Source organism: Pleurodeles waltl, chromosome 9, assembly GCF_031143425.1.
Source record: "Pleurodeles waltl isolate 20211129_DDA chromosome 9, aPleWal1.hap1.20221129, whole genome shotgun sequence".
NCBI classification, from domain to species: Eukaryota; Metazoa; Chordata; class Amphibia; order Caudata; family Salamandridae; genus Pleurodeles; species Pleurodeles waltl.
The window spans coordinates 503,495,617-503,517,001 of record NC_090448.1 but is presented as its reverse complement, the minus strand read 5'-3'; the positions used below and the strand labels follow the sequence as shown (position 1 = coordinate 503,517,001).

General features: G+C 42.3%; 1 protein-coding gene across 9 annotated transcripts in view; it reads left to right on the top strand.

Annotated features, from left to right (window-relative positions):
- Nucleotides 1–21,385, top strand: part of SYNE2 (spectrin repeat containing nuclear envelope protein 2) — a 1,823,309-nt gene that overhangs the window by 240,738 nt on the left and 1,561,186 nt on the right. For all 9 annotated transcript variants that reach the window (XM_069207355.1, XM_069207357.1, XM_069207362.1 and 6 more), the window contains exons 21-23: nt 13,969–14,142; nt 16,885–17,019; nt 17,139–17,297. In XM_069207355.1, the coding sequence (XP_069063456.1) occupies nt 13,969–14,142; nt 16,885–17,019; nt 17,139–17,297 (468 nt within the window). The remainder of the gene's footprint in view (nt 1–13,968; nt 14,143–16,884; nt 17,020–17,138; nt 17,298–21,385) is intronic.

The following is a 21,385-nucleotide window of genomic DNA, read 5'->3' as shown; positions in this document are numbered from 1 at the left end:
GAGGACCCTCCACAGAATCACTTTTGGAATCTGTGGTCCCCAATTGAATCATTGTTGGAAGGTGTTGACCCTGGCTAAATGTCTTCAATGATTTGATCCGCAAAACAATAATACAAAAATACAGTAAAACATTCATCAAATATACAAATGCTGAAATATTTGTTTAGTTCACAAACCAACATAAAATATTCAAAATTTCAATTGTAATGGAAAGGTTGGAGTGTTTCTAAAATCAATTGAAGCTACTCATCCATTGTCCATATTATATTCTGTTTGCACTTGCACTGCTCCCATTAATCAATCTGAGGAACCCCTGCTGTAGAGGAGGGGTGTCCAACATAGGTTGAGGAAGGCTGGTTCCGTACCAGATTTTCAGGATACCTATGTGAGATGTATTTACATGAAGTGAATCTAAAAGGAACTAAGGGACAGATGTAGAAAATTCCGAGTTTGCGACTTGCAAATTGCGAGTGTGAGCGACTCGCAATTTGCAAGTCGCAAACCCGGATGTAGGATGGTGTCCCTGACACCATCTGCGAATCGCAAGGGGGTCGCAAAGACCCACCTCATTAATATTAATGAGGTGGGTCACAATATGCTACCCCCTTCCGATTCGCAGCACTCACAGGGATGGTGGCCTGCTGGAGACAGCAGACCACCATGTCTGTGACTGCTTTTGAATAAAGCAGTTTTTTTTTGTTGTATTGCAGCCCGTTTTTCTTAAAGGAAAACGAGTTGCAATACAAACGAAAAAATGAAACGTTTTGGTTTCATTTTTTCAGATAAAAAATAGGACCACTGCCTGCTCTGCAAAAATGTTTACAGGGCCATTCACAAAGGCCAAGGGATCCCATGGGAACCCCTTCCCTTTTGCGAATGGGTTACCAGCAGTGTGACACTGGTGGTAACTGTGAATTGCTTCGCGACCGCGTTCGTGGTCACAAAGCAATTCTACATCGCAATGCGAATCGAAAATAGGAAGGGGAACACCCCTTCCTATTTGCGAGTCGCATTCCCATTTTGCGAGTCGGTAACCAGGTTACTGAGTTGCAAAATGGGAATGAGCATCACGATGTGCTTTTTGCATGGCACAAACAGCGGATTTCGCTGTTTGCACCAGGCAAAAAGCTTCGTACATCTGGCCCTAACTTACATAATTAGAAGTTATACCAAATATTTCAATGTATGTGGCCTATCTGAACCTGTGCTTAATGACCCTGGTTTCCATTAATTCCATGGGTGACCTACTGAAAGCTGTGTCAATGTTCCGAAGCCAAAACGTACATTATTTTGAAAATAAAAGTGCTTTGGGGCACCCATTATTAAAGTCAATACTTTGTTGAAGCTAGGCTTAGAAAGTTGTAATTCTCATCATTGAACTGGATTAGCACAACAAGGGGCTAATTACTCTTGTTGATGTCATAATAGCATAGCACAAGAGCTTCCTTTGCTTCATTGTAATGCTTACATTTTCCGCACTAATCCCTCCAAAGAATTTCCTCAAAGTCTCCCTGCATAGATTGGAAGAAATACTTTACATTTTTTGAAGCCCAGTATACACCTTATCTCCCATAACCAGACATTTGTTGTTTATATGGGAGCATAATTTATAACTTTGTTTACTAACATTTCCTCTTTCTACACAGATTCACAAATATTTTATCCATGAATAGGTGTAGCTTACTGTTAGAAATGGGGTTTCTGGTTGGCTAGGGTATGCACTTAAGCCAGGGAGAACCCACCCACTCTAGTCAGGGCAAGGGAGTTACATTTCCAAGATAACCCTTGCTCACCCCTTGGTAGCTTGGCACGAGCAGTCAGGCCTATCCCAAAGGCAATGTGTAAAGCATTTGCACAACACAAGTGACGCACTATCCCCACCACAAAGGAAACACAATATGAAAATATCCTGTATTGTACACAACGCAATTATTAGTCCAAACACAGCGTGTCAGTAATATCCTACTGCCTTAGCAGTTGTCAGAATGTTACACATTAGTTACTCTGCAGAACCAGCAGTAGTCACATATAACACACAGGTTACTTATTATTCTGCAACATAAGCAGTAGTCAGGAATCACATTACAACAAAACTGCACTTGTCATAAAAATATCATAAACGCCCATGTCAGGAACATTATAAAACATATGGCAAGTGAAAAATCACATATTATCAGGCCATGCCCATGACAGGAACATCAGCACATATATGTAGCACATCATAAAAATGAGTAGGCAACATATAAATCAATAATGTCCATATAAGGAACCTATGACATATAAATGTCCTTAAAAAGTACCTAGTTTTCATAAGGATGCTCCGCCAAAGGGGCCCCAGGCGCTCCACTGTGCAAAACAGGGGCCCTCCAGTGATTGGGGGAGGATGGGGGCGACACGCACCCCCTCTGGGTTTATGGTGGGCCCCACTGGGACCCGCGATCTTTGCCCACCCCCTCACCCCTGGGCCTCCACTGGCCCTCCATCTCAGGGGGGCCAAAGCCAGCAATCAACAATACGGAAGAGGGGGGGTGCCACACACCCCCTCCGGTTTTATAATGGGCCTCTCGTGGGCCTGCGATCTCTGGGGCCCGAGGGGCCTTCACTGGTCCTCCAATGGGGTAGGGGGCCAAAGTAATGCCCCAAAACGACAAGGGGGGCCAAAGAAGGAGACCAGCGATGTGGGGGGCCTCCGGCGAGGCTTCCGCCCTGCCCACGGTCTAATGCGTCAGAAGACAATGGCTCCTCGGGGCAGGTGGGAGCCTCCAATGGGGCTTCCTTTCCTCCTGCCCGTCCCGCAGACGGAGATTCAAGGGGACCGGTGGGGCGGTGAGCCTCCGATAATGCTTCCTTCCCCGCCTGTCTCTGTCGATGTGGGTAGGCACCGAAGCGGATACCTGCTTGTGCCCCAGGGGCGCTCCTGGGAGCATGCTCACCCCGGGGGTATGGTAGGAGCGCGCTCGCTTCTTTCCTTTCTGTTGGTGGTGCCCCGGGGGCACTAGGGACAGCGCTTTTAAAATGAAGCCGGGTTGTGGCGGTGATATCCACAGCAGCACAAAGTGCTCTGAAGCACTAGGGGCACTCAAAATAAAGCGCTTTCAAGGGGCTTGAGGGCATAATAGCAAAAGGGCCCTCCAGGTGCTATGGGCGAAATGAAGCACTCCTCGTGCTTTGAGTGGTTGCAGGGGTCAGATGCCACAGCACCCTGCCCCTGTGGAACAAAGTCAATGAAAAAGGAGCACGGGGGCAGTGCCCAGCAGCAGGCCAGCGCAAGGGGGATGCAGGCAGTTCCTTACAGTGACCAAGCCGGTCACAGGTCAGCACAGCAGCAGCAGTCCACGGCGGTTCCTGTTGAGTCCTTCCAGCATTCTGTGTCTAGTTCCAAAATGTCACCAAATTGTGGTGAAAATTCCCCTGTACTTATACTCAGTTTTGCAATGTGTTTACAAAGGAATGGGAGAGGAGGTTCCAACCAGTTGCAAGTGGTTCTGGGAGTGCCCCCTCTCTCCTCCAGCACAGGCGCCAAACATCAGTTGGGGGTAAACGACCCTATTGTGTGAGGCCAGGGCACAGCCTTTACAAATGCAGGTGTCCCCCGCCTCTCCCTTCTCTCATCCCAGGAAGACTATTCAGCATGCATATGCACCTCTGTGACACCTCCCCCCTCCCTGTGTACAGGCTGTCTGAAAAGTATGCACAGAGCCCAACTGTCACTCTGCCCAGACGTGGATTGGAGTCAAGCTGCAAAACACCAGAGTCATAAGCACAGAGAAATGCTCACTTTCTAGAAGTGGCATTTCTGTAATAATAATAAAAAATCCACTTACACCAGTAAGCAGCATTTCTCATCACCATTACAACCGTACCAAACATGCCTCGCTACCTCTCATAAATCAGACAATACCCCCTACATATAAGGCAGGGCATTTCTAATGCACTCCTATGAGAAAGCAGTACTCACAGAAGTGAGACACCAAGTTAGGCTGTTTGTCACTACCAGGAGAGGTCACACTTCCTGGCACATGTCCTGCCTTCTACATACATAGCACCCTGCCCATGCGCTAGCTAGGGCCTACCTTAGGGGTGACGTACATATACTAAAAGGGAAGTTCTAGGCCTGGCAAGTAAATTTAGATGCCAGGTCCCTGTGCCAGAAAACTGTACACACAGGCCCTGTGCTAGCAGGGCTGAGACAGGTTTGAAAGGCTACTTTAGTGGGTGGCGCAAGCAGTGCAGGCCCAGTAGTAGCAGGCAAAAAGTCAGGGGATGAACTGGCCACTACTGGAAATTCACATGTAAGATCGGTACCTGTAATGTTACACTGAGTGGCATGCACCCTACACATCAGCAGACACTCAACTTTCCATGTGTGCGCTCTGTAGAGGGTGGGTTGGGAGCAAGTGGTTTGGGAGCAAGGGGGCGGTCAGACTGGCTGAGGCTGTTTGACAGAGTGGAAGCTCTGTGCACGTCACATGTAATGATATGTCATTCATTGCAGTATCAGCCTGAAGTGCAGCAGCTCAAAATAAATAATTTGATACCTCTTATTTGATGATGAACCTGATCCTATGTTGCTGTTGTTTCACTGAAGATGAAGACGACTTGTAGAAAACGTTTTGCAAATCACTTCCTGTGGGGTTTTTAGGACCTCCCCTGCAGAGCCCAAGCGGGGACTATATTTGTTTAATATACCCCCACCAAGCAAATGAGTTTTGCTGACTGAGATGGGATACAAGCGGTGTGATATGCCTTTTGTAATATTACGACAGGAAAACATCTCGTACCCATGCCTGTCCATAATGGAGTGAGGGTTAGTAGTAGAATATGTTTTTGCCCTCCCCACACTCTTTGTTTCCCTAAAAAAACCTAAAAAGAGGTCCTTTTATCAGACTGAAGGAAAGCTCGATAACTAATGTTAATTGTTTTAAGAAAAAAAGCGATTTGAACTTCAAACTTGTTAAGGATATTAAAGTATACATCAGCCTCTAGTGGCCTAAAGCAGCACAAAGTGATTGTTGAGAATGATCCATTAATATACTTTTTGTAAGTCCTTTTATTTTCAGTACCCTCTGATTTATTTAAAAGTAACTTGAAGTCCAGTTCATCATTTTTGTAAGTCTTTAGGTCTGGGTCTGCTAACAGTACACATAGAGTAGGCTTTTGGACCAACTCTGTCAACAACCATCTTTCTTCGACTCTCCTCTTTCAACCTCTTTCAACCATTGATTTGAAATTTTGTAAATCATGTCTTGGCACAGCCCAGTGTATTATTAATCTCCAAAGTAATGCTATTGATTGTTTAGTAGTATATTTCCACTTTCCTTCTCATGCTTGCACTGAGCTGCAAGAGAGTCCAGTTTACAACTTTATCCCATTCCGCTGAGTACGCCCTGTGTGTGTCACTTTAATGAGTTAAGGCTGCATGGGTTGGCAGATTAGCCCTATTGGCTATGTTAATGCTTGCTTTAATAGTAATATTTAAAGCTCTTCCAAGTTGCATTGCCTGTAAGTAATTTACCTGTGTGCAAGACGGACAGTAAATGTTTCTTATGCAGGCTCTTTTAGTTGCTAACCTCCATTTGGGCAATCATAAATACAATTAAATTCGACACTTGATACTTGAAATTATCAAGCTAAGTTTAGATTCTGAAATGTGCTCTATTCTTACGTCAATAGTAGCCCTGTCTATAAACTGCAATAATCTTTAGAGGGTGGCTTCGAAAGTTTACATTACAACATTAAAAGATGCAGCATGACGTCAACCTCTCTAACTTAGTTATAGTTGTATTTATAGTGTTTAGCAGAAACTTCATGGGCAATTCCTTTTTTTAACAATTACACATACACTTGTTCACAAGACTCCTTATTGAAATTTAACAAACTCTAGCCTAAAATATTCTAATGGTTGAATCATTCAGGATAGTCACTTTTAGTTTGGCTAGAAGGAACTACAAACCAAGAAAAGCTAATTACCCCATAAAACGTTTGCAAGAGCTAGCAAAGCATGTGAAATTTGAGGATTGTCCATGGAATCATGATATTCAGAGTGCTGTGAATGGATGTTGCATGATGTAGGTACCAATTTTTCAGAAGATATCCCTATTGTGAGTATTGGCCATGCATACATTGGATCAGTGTTCTTTTTTAAATACTTCTGCTATTTCAAGTACAGAAATGGTAGATCAATTAGGTTCTGTATTTATTGGAGAAGACTGTCTTTGTATTACGCTCATTGGATTATATTAGGAATGACAGGAAGGAGATCTTCTTCCACAGGCATTTTTGATAGTCTTTCTACGGTTTCTACAGAAGAGAGGGCAGTACCAGTCCAGAAGGTCCACTTGGAAATTAACCAGGAAACCACTTTAATGTTTGTTTTAGAAGCAGACTTGCTGTTGCAGTTACACTGGTATGCTTTCTCTGCAATATACATTTTGTGGGCCACAGGTTTGTGGAGATGGCCAATGATCACACAGGAAAGCGATGACAGTAAAATGATAAGTTTAATAATGCAACCCCCCAGCCACCTCACATCACAGTCCTTGTCACCCTCAGATCTCCTCCAGCAGTCTCAGCACTCCTCCTGGAATCCTGGTGGGAGAGCCCATTATGATAAGGGTCAGAGGGGACACCTGGGCCAGGGATGAACCAACACAGGAAATACAAGATACCACACATCCCCCTTTCATTACAGAAACAAGTTAGTTGCCGATGATCACAGAGTAGGGAAAAGGGGTGAACAGGGGAAAGAACTAGGACTTAATTAAATCTAAAAGGAACATGTGACGCTTTTTAACCATATGTGTAATACATCAAATAACCACGGCTGTTAATATATAATGAAGAATGAAAAAAAATATACAATAGACACCCTGCACAAATCAGAGAATAATCTGAGGTTCTTTTTTAGTTACAGACAAAGGGGGTCATTCCGACCCCGGTGGGCGGCGGGCGCCGCCCGCGGTGCAGAGACCGTTAGTAGACCGCACCGCGGTCAAATGACCGCGGCGGTCATTCTGACTTCCCGCTGGGCCAGCGGGCGACCGCCAAAAGGCCGCCCGCCGGCCCAGCAGGAAAGACCCAGCAACGATGAAGCCGGCTCCGAATGGAGCCCGCGGAGTTGCTGGGGTGCGACGGGTGCAGTGGCACCCGTCGTGATTTTCAGTGTCTGCCAAGCAGACACTGAAAATCTTGCTGGGGCCTTGTTAGGGGGCCCCTGCACTGCCCAGGCCATTGGCATGGGCAGTGCAGGGGCCCCCAGGGGCCCCATGACACCCGTTCCCGCCAGCCTCACCGCCAGGAACAGGCTGGTGGGAAGGGGGTCGGAATCCCCATGGCGGCGCTGCTTGCAGCGCCGCCATGGAGGATTCCTTCGGCCAGGGGAAAACCGGCAGGAAACCGCCGGTTTCCCTTTTCTGACCGTGGCTTTACAGCCGCGGTCAGAATTGGCCAGGAATCACCGCCAGCCTGTTGGCGGTGCTTCCGTGGTCGTTGGCCCTGGCGGTCAATGACCGCCAGGGTCAGAATGACCCCCATAGTCCATTAAATATTTTGGTGGTCGAACGGGTCGTGTTCGTACTCTACAGGGATATCTCCATGAGGTGTCTTCACTTTCACACGGTGTTGACGAGGATTCCACAATTCCATGTGGTTTGTTTTTGTTTGATCCTCCTCTACAGGCATTGTGGGTTGTATATCCGATTGAGGAAGGCTTGATTATAGATATCCTCCCTAGGTTCCATATTCTGCCATCATCAGTTTTCACAGCATTGTGGGACAATTTGACCACTCTCATTGCTCTTGTGAATTTCGAGTCCTTAGCGCTTCGCGTGGGAGCCTTGACCTTTACCCAGGCACCTACCGAAACCTTATTGTCTTTTGTGTGATTATCTCTGTCATATTTCTCCTTTCTCCTCTCCTGTTTTCGGATTTCCTGCTGTCTCCATGGCTGTTTCGTGTTTATCGTGACCCATCCTTTTCCCCATTTCATCCATGATGGAAGTAGTTGTGAATGGGGCTTTCTCCCTTTAAGTGGTTCAAAAGGTGTTTTCCGAGTGCTTTGGTGTGGAGTCAGGCGATATTCAATAATTCTTTTGGCTATTTCCATCTTCCAGTTGAGGGAATTTACTTTAGCAAGCTGAATGATCTCTTTTAAAGTTTTGTTAAATCGTTCAATGGCTCCATTGGTCTCTGGGTGGTATAAAGCTGAACGACAATGTGTTATGCCATTCTCTTTCATGTATGTTTGCATTTCATTTGAGCAGAATTGGAAACCATTGTCCGTTTGTATTGATGATGGTAATCCTTCTCTTGCAAATAGTTCACTTAAAACTTTTATGACACTACTGGAGCTGATGTCGGCTGTGATTTTTATTTCAGGCCACCTAGGGTACAAATCGATTACAACTATGATATATGGTGTGGCCTGTTCACCTTGTAGGGGCCCTATAATGTCCAGTGCCAGTTCATCCCAGGGGTGTTTTGGGAGTTTACTCAACTGCATTGGTGGTTTTCTTGTAATTAGAATTTTGTCACTCTCACTGTGGGGTACACACTCCCTTGTGCATCTTTCAATTTGGATATTCATACCAGGCCACCAAAAGTCCATTCGTAGTCTCTCTTTGGTTTTTGACACACCAAAATGACCCTCGTGAGCTCTGTTTATAAGTTTCAGTCTTAGATTACTTGGGGGTATCAGTTTTGTACCTCTAAACAAGCAGTCATCATGTTCTGCTAATTCACTCCTCACACACCAAAATGCCTTCAGTTTGTCTTTGATTTGGGTTTTAGACGGCCATTTGCTGTTCAAGTACTGCCTGACCAAATTCAGATCCTCATCTTCTCCGAGGTTTGTTTTCTATTCTGCTTCTGTTATCACCCCTTCAGATATTACGCAGACATTCGAAAGCACAACATCTTCCTCCTCTGAAAGTTGTTTGTCATCCCCAACACTATCTGTGCTGGGAGGTAATCTGGATAGGCAGTCTGCTGCTTTGTTTTTTACACCTAGGATGTAGTCAACTGTGAATGTGTACTCCTGCAGATTGATTATCCACTTCCTAATGCGACTTGATATAGCATCTAGACCTTTCTTCTCAAATATCTCCTTTAGCAGTTTGTGATCAGTTCTGACCTTGAATTCACTACCCCAAATGAAGTTTTTACATTTTTGGAGGGCCCAATATACAGCCAATGCCTCTCTTTCTATCACCGAGTAGTTGGCTTCTGCTCCTCTCAATGATCTTGAGGCAAACGCTATGGTGACTTCTCCTCAACTATTAACTTGGGATAAGACAGCTCCCAGACCTTTTGTGCTGGCGTCTGTGGTCACTATCACTTTCTTCCCTGGTATAAAAACACTGAGGTTGGGTGCATTCCTGAGGCACTGCTTCACATCCTGGAATTCTTTATCACACAAGGAGTCCCACATAAATTCTGTTTTGGATTTCAAAAGTGATCTCATGTGGAATGTTCTTTCAGAGAAGTTAGAAATGAGCTTACTGTAAAATTCCACCATCCCAAGAAATGATCGAAGTTCATCTTTGTTTGATGGAGTTGATAAATCTATTATTGATTTCACAAGATCTCCCTTCGGTTCGATCCCTTTGCCTGAAATTTTGTGTCCTAGGTAGGATATCTCTGGACATGCAAATTGACATTTGTCCGCTCTCACTGTGAGGCCAAATTTCTTTAATCTTTTCAGGACTTGTTCAACCCTAGCTTGATGTTCCATGTTGGTTGCTCCACAAACTAGCACATCATCTTGGTAGTAGAAAACGCCTGGAATACCTTTTAGGATTTCCGTCATAGCTCTTTGGAAGACCGAGGATGCTGAAATTAATCCAAAAGGCATACGTTTGAATTTATATGCACCCATAGGTGTGATAAAAGAGGTTAGGTCCTGGGAATCTGGGTGTAATCTGACTTTGGTAATATGCCGAGGCCAGATCTAGGGTTGAAAAGACCTTTGCTCCTTTTAGGGCGGTGAACATTTCTGCAATAGTAGGTAGGGGAAATCTGTCTACTACCACTTCCTTGTTTAGTGCACGCAAGTCCACACATAATCTCACTTTATTATCCACTTTGCGAGCCACTACAATCGGAGCAAGCCACTCTGTTACTTCAACAGGTTCAATGACATTTTGCTTACAAAGTTTCTCTAACTCATCCCTCACAGCATCTAGGATACTTAGTGGTAGTCGACGGACTTTAGAAACAACTGGGATTGCATTCTGCTTCAGTTTTATTTTGTGAATATATGTTTTGAGGCATCCCAGTTTCTCAGTGAAAACTTCTGGAAATGTATTTACAAAGTAATTTTCTTGTACTTCTTGAACTTTGATTTGAGGTGATGCATTAGGGTCCAAGATAACTCCTAAGTTCTTTTGAACAGGCCAGCTTAAAATGTTGTCACCCCTTTCTGCCACATAGACTTTAGTTTGTGTTTCTGTTTCTCCATATTGAATAGTTCCCCAAAAGTATCCTATCATGGCTATTGGCTGACCCCCATACCCGGCAGGTTGTATGTCCATTTCATAAAATTTGACTTTGTTTGCAAAATTTCTACAAAACACCTGGTCAGAAATGATTGTTAGACGTGAACATGAATCAAACATTGCTTCAACCTCAGTGTTATCTATTTTTATGATGTCTTTGGGATTACCTTCGCCTGAATCGTTCACTTGCAACACAATTTCATCATAAACCTCAGAAACTTTGACAGTGTTATTTCTTTTATCATTTTTCTTATATCTATAACATGCGACAAAATGACCTTTCTTGCCACACCCTTTACATACTGCCCTCCATGCTGGGCACTCTTTCCAGTAGGCCATGTGACCTGTCATTCCGCATCTGAAACACTGTCCTCTAAACTCTTTATTAGGTGTATTTTGAGTTTTCTTCTTTTTCTCTTTCACCACGTTTACTTCTGCTTTATTCTCAGATGTTGCACTTTTACTCTCAACTCTAAGTTCTTTTACACACGAAAGCATATGTTCTACCTGTTTTGATACTATTAATACCTCATTGAGGGGGGTCATCCTTGAGCCATAACTCCTCACGGACCCTCTCAATGTTGCATGTTAATAAGAACTGGTCACGAATGCGTTCTTCCAAGGTTGCACCAAATTTACAGGATGAAGCCAATCTCCTTAGCTCAGACACAAAGTCCTCTATGCTCTCCTCCTTCCTCTGTGAGCGTTTGCCAAAATGATACCTCTCTAGAATTGTACTAATCCTGGGTAGGTAGTGTTTATCTAGCTTCTTTATACATATTTCATATGCATTCAAATTGTTTCCTTCCTCATCTGACAAACCTGGAAGGTGTTCTAAGACTTCCTGTCCTTCCGCTCCCAAACAGTGTGCTAGTAGTGCAACTTTTCTCTCAACATTTATATTAGGACCACACACTATAAGGTAGTTATTAAAACCCTTTTTCCACTTATTCCATGTCACTGATGGTTCCCCTGGGGTGTTTAAGAAGAATGGAGGTTGCGTGATGTTTTGCATGGTGTGGGAGACTATGTGGTTAGATGCTATTCGAGTTATGTGCTTGGTCAAATCCCTGTGTACTAAACTATTTGACACATACATGCACCTACAACCTCATATTTTATCCAATTGTAGCTCTTCACTTGATTTTAAATATATATATTGATTACATTTATTTGCACTTCACATGAATATTCTATTATTAAATTCTGAAGTAATCAATACACACAGCATATGTAATTGTATTGCAATACATAAGGGTGTCTTCAATCTTATTATTTGTAATTTGAGTAATACAACTGTTGTTAACTATGCAAACATTTCTTTCCTTTGTACTCTGAATATTTCTAGTGTGTGGATCACTGTATCTCTTTAGTGCCCACTGTTCTAATGTGTTCGATTCAGACACAAAGGTCTGCTGAAACCTCCTATGTTATTTTCTTGCTGCATGACACCTTTCAAGTTTGTCCACTAGATGGTGCTAATAGCACATAAATTCTATTATGGAGAAATGGCAGCTGTATCTTGAGAAAAACTACTCGATGTCCCTTATTAAGGTTCAGTTCTATAAAATGTTACACATTTTTGAAATACAGCAGTTGTTTAAGTCATATTGGCATGAAGATTCCTTGAACTATTTGTTTCTTCCTTGGTTATACTTGCAAAGTGCGTGCGCTCTGCCTCAGCTGAGAGGAATTCCCTGAGGTGATATGAACATTCTAAATGAAACGCCCAGAGCGTGCTGCAGATTTATAGCTGTTGGCCTTTGTGGTGAATTCCCCGAGGCACAATTATTGATATAATTTGGACTTAAACCACTTTACACCTTTGATCTTTAGCTGGAGAGTTATTTCCACGATTTAGCTGCTAAATATAGAGACTTCCAGGCAACAAACAGTTGACATTCGTAGCCACTACACCTTTCCTCACACTCTGAGCTGGACAGAAATAGTAATGTCCCTTAATTAAATGTGGCAAGACTGCCTTAATGTTCCAGTGCAAGAGTGCTGGCTAAAAGGACAGATGGTCACTTGTGTCGTTACGCAAGCTTTCACATCCGATGACTTTACCTCTACACTGCAGGGTTACATTTAAATTTCACCATCCCTCGTGAAAAGTAAAGGACACTGCCTCACCGGAATCTGTCTCAGGACCACAGCGCTCAATTAATCCTTCTTCACAGTTCGTATGTGCTGTTCACAACTTGCCGTGTTGGGGCGTGTTCTCTTTTGCATCACAGGATCCCATCCTCGTCGCCAGTGTGGAGATGGCCAATGATCACACAGGAAAGCGATGACAGTGAAATGATAAGTTTAATAATGCAACGCCCCAGCCACCTCACATCACAGTCCTTGTCACCCTCAGATCTCCTTCAGCAGTCTCAGCTCTCCTCCTGGAATCCTGGTGGGAGAGCCCATTATGATAAGGGTCAGAGGGGACACCTGGGCCAGGGATGAACCAACACAGGAAATACAAGATACCACAAGGTTGTTGAAAGTCCAAAGCAGTGGGAAATTCTGTGAGCACAGGAAACAACATGATCCTATTTGTTTGCCACTGTAACAAATCTTACTGCAATTATTTTGGACCATTTGCAATGGTGTGAATGACTGTCAGATAACACACCCTTGACGAGCGAGAGAGCCACTGGCATTGATTACCAGCTTCTAGGAGTTCTAATGCATTTTCGATTTTCAATGCTCCTGTGCTTCTGCCACAAAATAAAAGGTATGTAACTGAAAATTGGACCTGTGATGGGAGGATAATGTTTTAGAATTGAATAACGTCTATTTTTGTTTTTTCACATTTTCTACCGTCCTCTGCCGGTTTCCCTTTCCCATGTTTTCTGTGCTTAGAAGCTGGCACCATGGTGTGGTTTGCACATTACAAATAATGAACAAATGAATAAACATTGCGGCTGGATTAGGTGATTGCTTTTTGTGCACTAAATTGTTCAGGGTTGGGCTTTTGCCCCGGATTTGTACTGAGTGTGTTTCATGCATAATTTACCTGTTCAATCATTTTAATCAAATTGTATTCATGTTAAACTAGTATCTTTATTCTACCAATTAATTACTTTTTAAAGTCGAATTAGAGCTGCAATTTGCCCTCCAATTTGTTTCATGTGTGTTGAATTGTAACTGCTTTGGGGGTCAAACATTCTAAACATTAATTGTAAAGTTTTAGTTTTCTTTTTCAGTAGTAAACGAGTTCCATGTTTTATCTTTCGTTTTCTTTCACTGTGTCAAGGTGTGTTGATGAAAAAGTGTCGGTCCCGAAAAATGAGTGCTGGGGCCTTCACCGGCAACCCCCAGCACAAATTAAATTCTGTACAGTTTAACAACCTATTTGCAGAACAATATCACAGTGCTCATGTTTATCAAAAACTCATCGCTTCTTTGTTAATATGTGTGCAGACATGTTGGAATCATTGCATATCTCCTAACAGAAGGAAACGTTTTCTGCTTTTGTTCATAGTGTGCATTGACTGCACTTCGTTCTGTCATGTCTCAGTCAGAGCAGAGATTGCCTGAAAAGGATATTATTATTATTTTTGAAAACTCCAAGAAAGAACTTGAAACGTACATAACAAAGGCTCTGCAGCTTCTTGGTCAGAAATTAGCGCCAGAAGATCTAATATCAGAATATGAGGTAAGAGAGTTAAAATTCATAATACAAGTAAATTTTTCTATATTTTAAAGCATGTGTCGAATAAAGCACTAGTTGCATTGCCCTACTTGCTATTTTAATTATGTTAGTTGTTCCAAATAAAGTATTACCGTTTTGTGTTTTTTACTGAACTTAGGGCCAGATGTAGCAAAACGGCAATTTGCGACTTGCAAATTGCGAGTCCCTGCGACTCGCAATTTGCAAGTCGCAAATTGCTATGCAGTACGGTGTCTCAGACACCGACTGCGACTCGCTATGGGGTCGCAATGACCCACCTCATGAATATTCATGAGGTGGGTCTCAAATTGCGGCCCCATAGCGAGTATAGGCACTCGCTAACATGGAGGCCTGCTGACGTCAGCAGACCTCCATGTTCGTGACCTGCTTTTAAATAAAGCAGTTTTTTTTTTTTTAAGTGTAGCCCGTTTTCCTTACAGGAAAACGAGCTGCACTTAAAAAAAAAAAAAAACCTTTTGTTTCGGTATTTTTTCAGGGCAGGGAGTGGTCCCTTGGACCACTCCCTGCCCTGAAAAAATATTTTTGGGTCTAGTCACAAACTGGAAGGGGTCCCATGGGGACCCCTTCCAATTTGCGAGTGGGTTACCATCCACTTGAAGTGGATGGTAACTGCAATGCCATTTGCGACCGCGTACGCGGTCGCAAATGGTATTGCATCCCACTGCGACTCGCAAATAGGAAGGGAACACCCCTTCCTATTTGCGAGTCGGAAATGCATATTGCGAGTCGGTAACGACTCGCAATATGCATTTCTGCATGGCAAACCCACGTTTGCGACTCGCAAACGGCAATTTTCGCTGTTTGCGAGTCGCAAATGGTTTGCTACATCTGGCCCTATGTGTAAAAAAGGTAACTTTTATTCTTGAACGTTGCTGTTACAGAAATGAATTTATGTTCTTGGCTCATGTAATGCATGCTGAAAGTGTTCAGATGTATTTGCAATTTGATCTGTCAGAAGTTTGAGATGAAACCTAATAATTTGATGCATCTTGCTTTTAACTACTCCTATTCTAGCATATAATGGTATGCAGAAAGTACAGAGCCAATTACAGACATACTTCAGCAGATATGTGCCTAGGGAGATGCTGCAGCTTTCATTCCACTAGACCCTCTGAGCAGAATATGACAGGCAGAGCATGGATTATCGTTGAACAGCCTGTGTGATATGGGCTGTGCAGGAAGGATATTTGCCTGGCATTAGAGTCTTCACAGCATGTGATCATGGGTACATTTCTATCAGTCCCCTGAGTTGTTCTGTTGGTAGTACAGCTAGGCGCTGCCTTGACCCTTCTTTTTAAGCAGCTCCCACACTGAACTTTGGATACAATTTGTTTTTTTAATGGCAATGGGAGAAAGGTTCTGCTTGTGGTGACAAGTGCCACTGGACAATAAATTCTTGGCTGAAGCACCACATGCTTGTCAGCAGCCTATCCCAGTCTTTATGCATAATTATGAATCCTGTGGTGTCTTAACATTCATTCTTGAAATGAAGCACAGTATTGTTAGCAGAGCATTGAGCCTGTTAGACTGGATTACTTTAATCCTCTTTGCCCAGAGGTATATTTCAATAAGCCCATGAAGCCTACATGCATGCATATGCTCCAATAAATTATTATAATAAATACTTAACTGCTTTAAGTCAAATGACTTGAATCCTGAGCTCAAGCCATGCAAAATACAGTTGTTGAACTTCAGGAGTTACACGCTCACATTTCGAGGATTCAGCTTGAACTCAAGTTGCTGCATTGTGCGCATATCACATGCATCTTTCTGTTTGCAAGGTTTGTAGTTGCCGGAGACATGATACCGTTGTAAACTGATTAGTGCTTCAGTAGTTAATCTGAAATATTTTACCAACAGGGGATTTTTGTCTCTGGTGAGCGTATTAATGATGTTGGAACCAGGCCAGATGATTTCATTCTGGTTTCAAAATATCTTTCATTTGCAAATTTCCTTTTCGGAGGTACAGAAAACATATTTCCATCCAAGGAAGGTATAAATTCGCTTTAGAAAAAGGTATTCTGGTGTCATAAGCGGATCAGGGGAATGTTCATGTGTTTATTGCCCATTCCAGTGTCTGGTACATGGATACACTCCTTGATGATCATCAGTTCAGCGTCCATATTTATTCAGACATGTTAAAATTAGTTTTGTGTACTTTACAGCTAGAGTTATTCCCCTGTAGATCCCTTATTATGCAAATGTCAAGGTATGTGTATGGGTTAGTTAAATTGAAGCGTTGTAATCTGATTAGTTGTACCCACTCATAAAGTGTGCCACAGTTCTACTCCCAAATTTGCATGGTTTGTGGGATGGACTTATTATGATAGGGCATAGGTTTGCGGTTTCACTAGATACCAGGATCATGAGAGTCAAGCCCAGGTGAGCCAACCCACTATAGGTTAGCATCAGTTTGCTTTTGAATGCAAACATACATGCAATTCATAAATGATAAATAGAAAGGTTACATGAAAGATCATTTTGAGCTGCTTTCCGGGTCTCGAGAAAAAGCTTGCACTATGCTACACACAATTCATGCAAAATATACCATCTGTCCTACTACAATACTGAGTAATAACACAATAAATACCTGCATCCCTCTAAAAGATCTCTAGCTACTACTTGAAAACAGATGTTTTCCAGTCAAAATGTTACATTACCAAATGGTCATGCATGTTTGATTCAGTCTTGATTGTTTTCTTGTAGTCCAACTTTGGCAATTATGACACTAAAAGCCTTGACAAGTTTTTGGAAGCAGCAGATAAAGTGAAGTCCATTTCTCCTACTCATGAAAAATTAGCTGTGGAAGAAGTCAGTGTGAATCTTCGCGAAAGATGGGAGGTGAGTATTGCATGCCCCACCTGTCTCTGGACATTGAGACTATGTAGTTAAATGTATGCAGAAATGTGCATTTCTTTTCTAAAAGGCTTACATTTATTGTGTGTTTTAAACTTTTGCAGATGGTTCACAGTGAAATATCATCATATATTTTGCAATTGAAAATTGTAATTGAAAAAAGAAAATGTAATGAACTTTTATCAAAGCTTGAAGTGCAAATTAATGAAGAGAGCAAGCTTCTTCACAAGGGTGCGAAAGCAAAGCTGCTCAGAAGACATGAGGTATCACAACCGCTATCATTATTTTATGTCTCAATAGCTCTTTAAATGATTGTAACCCATTGTATGCATGCTGGGCAAGCCAGATACTACATAAAGGTTGCGACATATATCTGCAAAAATGCTACTGTAAAGTTCAACCCTTCAAATCATGTGAGGAGAGGAAGGCAAGTAGGCATAGGTCATGAAGATATATCTTTGAGTACAATCTTTGGGAGTGGTCAGACACATCTCTTAGTGAGTGTGAGCTTCTTTCCCACAATTATAAATTTATTCAGGAAGACTACTTTATCACTTCTTCAGATGTTCAAATATTGCCTTCACGGTTGCATTCTACATTGATGTCATAAGCTAAATTGTTGAGTTACTAGTTATATTAGCAACTTGACCTTCTAGCCAAATAATTTTTTGGGTGTCAAGTCCTTCAGTTGCATGAGGCCAACACCTTCCTTATGGCATTCCTGAAAGCAGCAAGAAAATCTACTACTTTCTGGAAACAACTGATGACTATGATTGGGGCATTTTTCTGTTTTTCTACTCACCTTGAAAAATTTGACATGGTCACCGTTATGTTTGCTGAGGAAGCTGAAAACGTAGTAGTTTAGATTGGATTTGTGCATTATGTCTTTAGGGATGGTTGGCTACTATGACAGGCCATGTGAACTTCTCACTAATGCACTGCATAGGAATTATGTAGAAATATATTGTGATCTAAAATAATTTCAAGTTACATTTTTAGGCTGCGATATTGCAGAAATGGATTGAGAGAAATAGATCAAAGAAATGATGTGATTCTCTTCCAAATAGACAGAAATGCTTTTGCTCCTTCGCTCCTGTTTTTGACTATTTTAAGTGCACCAAAGACAGGTGTTATGACCACCCTTCCTCTTACCTAAGAAAACTAAGCACCAAAAAAATGCATTTTAAAAAACATCAAATTCCCTATAATTGATAAAAGCATGCCTTTGTCAAACATGGATTAAGGTGGAAATAACTGACAACATTTACATTTGCATCATTATATCTCACCAAGTCCAGATTTAGTGCAGGAATTTGACCAACAAACACGACATGACATAGAGGTAAATATGTAGCAGCTAACCATGGGTGAGTTCCCCATTTCACACTCATCACCCATGGTAATATACTGCCTTTTCAACATTTTAAACTTGTATTCTTTAGCTTACTCATCTTTGTCACAGCAAAATTACATTGACTACTCAAAACATCAGCTTTTATTAATACATCCAATAACATATTGATTTTCATAAGCTAAAAATGTACAACACTTCAAAACTAGCCACCAGGAAGCAAGAAGGAAAGTTTATGAAGGTCACTATAAAAGTCAGTTAAACTGATTGGACCTAGCTGGGTATTTTTCTCTTACTCGAGGCATTTGTCAAATTGCCACATACACAGACCATTTTATTTTGAGGTATTTTTTGTAGATTATTCTGGAGTTGATGGTGGCAATCATCACCAAACATAACTTCAGATACAGGTTTCTGCAGTCCATATCAGATGAAAGAAAAATATATACTTGGGTACTACTATATCACTCTATATTCAAAAAATGAAATATCTTTTTTAAACCATTTAAGTGACCCAGCAGCTGTTTCACAGAACTTTCCTTTGCAGCTATACCCAACTGCCCACTGAACCCCTTTCAAAGGGGTTGTTAAGAAACACAACTTTGGTGGTATTTTAAGCTCAGTCAAAAGCTACATCATTTCGCCCCTCATACTAAGTTATGATTCACTTCCTCCCTAAGAAGGCATTACTTACCAGGCTTCGGGGTCTGGCACACAAAGTAAAGCTCTTAATGGCATAGCACAGTAGCGGTAAAAGTGTGAGTTCTGTATTAACAACCTTCATGGCAGTTAATGGGGAGGGAAAAGTTGCACATTTCTACACATTTTCTCGTCTCAACACTTTGTAGTTGTGTAGAGGTGCCCTTGTTAGACCCCAGCATCAAGCGTAATTTAAGGAACAACTGTACCTATATTAGCTTTCAATATAGGCCCCTTGGCATACTTAATATCAAACATTTTAAGAGTTTTTAATATTTCATTATTACATTTGCCTAGCAGACAACCGGTGTCGTTTGCACAGGCTCACACAAATGTTAGCCCAGAAAAATGAAAGAGGTAATTCTTTTAATCTTGTCACCTTTATATCACACACTTTATCGTAAATCCAAAGTCTGCTTTTACCAAAGACCAGAATATTTACCTTTTTTTGTTTTATATGAAGTGATTTCATGCTGAGTGTTGTTACCTAGTCGTTTTTGGAACCTCGTTGAAGTCGGGTCAATTAATGCTGCATCATCAAGATGCAGGGAAGTGTCTCATAGAAGTCTGAACACAATTAGAGCAAGAATATATTTCATCCCTGGGCTCGTCCATTTTCTAATCTCAATATATCATAGTTATATACTAATCCATTCCAACCAAGTTTTTAAGTTCACCATGCGGATAACACTTAAGAGCCCCCATGGAATACTAGTGCCTGTCCCCTAAACCAGTGGTTCCCAACCTGTGGTCCGGGGACACCCAGGGGTCTGCAGAACCTTCTCAGAGGGTCCGCGACTACCTACAAAATTAAATAATAATAACAGATTAGGTCCCCAGCTTTCAGTAATGACTCAGTGGGGAGTCCCTAGATTCTCATAATAATTCAGTGGGGTCCCCAGGATCCAGTAATGATAAAGTGAGGGGTCACATAAGTCAAAAGGTTGGGAACCACTGCCCTAAAGTAAATGCCTCTGGATTCTGTTAAACATGTTATGTTTGACAAACTGCCTACCAACATTACATTATTTATCAGGTGTGCATAAACAAACACAAAATCATGAATATAATGGTCTTTCCAGCCTAACTGTACCCTTAGGGTCGTTTCTTCAACTAATCTCGGAGATGAGAAATAAATAGCAAATACCTTTCCAGTCAGACTCAATAATGAGATTAACTGAAAGGGTTCAAACATAATGCCATTGATTGTTATTAAATGCTATTATAGTAGCAGTAGTAAAAGTCGAAGGGAGAGATTCATGTTGCATGTTCTTGTGAACATTTTGTTCTATACCTCATCTATGTCTGCTCAGAAATTCTAGGAGAAGGATCCTTTACCCCACCACCGGTTCCTGCAGCAACTAGCCACAGTATGCTATTGAATTAGCAGATTTAGAATTATGGGACCTGTCATACATTTTCTACCTATGTCCTGCCATGTAATCTCATTTCAGTTTATGTGCATCTACTGGCCTCCCCCATTATCAAATGGAGCAGAGGAGGATGGAAAAGCTTTCCCTACCATGCGGCCTAATTGTTAAATTCACTTCCTCTTCATCTCTGACTTATCATCAACCAAAAGTTGTTTAGGAAAAACATAAAACACTGTTTATTCCAGATGAATCTGTAGTCAATTACATAACACCCCTTCTGTGTGGCTGAACCTGCAGCAGTGGGACTCCTTTGAGGTAGCGGCATGTTTAGAAGTCCTTTTTCATTCATTCAACAGATAATTTGTTATCTGTTTGAAAGTTTCTATCTTTTTATCTCCATCCTGAGCTCCCTAAAAGCACAAAGATGCTGAGCCAATCAACGCCACTTACTGGTATGCAGGGTACTGCTCACGAAAAATATTTTTAATACAGTCCGATGGCTGGGGAGAATTAAAAGGGAAGGAATCTGCAGCCAGGTATAGGTCCCCATTATGAGTTTGGCGGGTGGCGGAGGCCGCACCCCAAACTCACTGCAAAGAGACCGCCTGTGCTGTCCAAACACTGCCGGCCCTATTTGGAGTTCACCACAGGGCCGGCGGGTGGAAACAGTGTTTTATCCCACCGCCCCTGCAGTGAACAGGGCCTCAACATTGCAGCCGGCTCGTAATCGAGCCGGCGGCAATGTGGCAGTGCAGCGGGTGCAGCAGCACCCGTCGCGCATTCCACTGCCCATAATAAGGGCAGTGGAATGCACGACGGGGCGGTGCATGGGGGCCCCTGCACTGCCCAAGCCAAGTGCATGGCCAGTGCAGGGGCCCCCAGGTGCTCCCCGAAATCCCCATTCCGCCAGCCTCTCCATGGCAGTGGA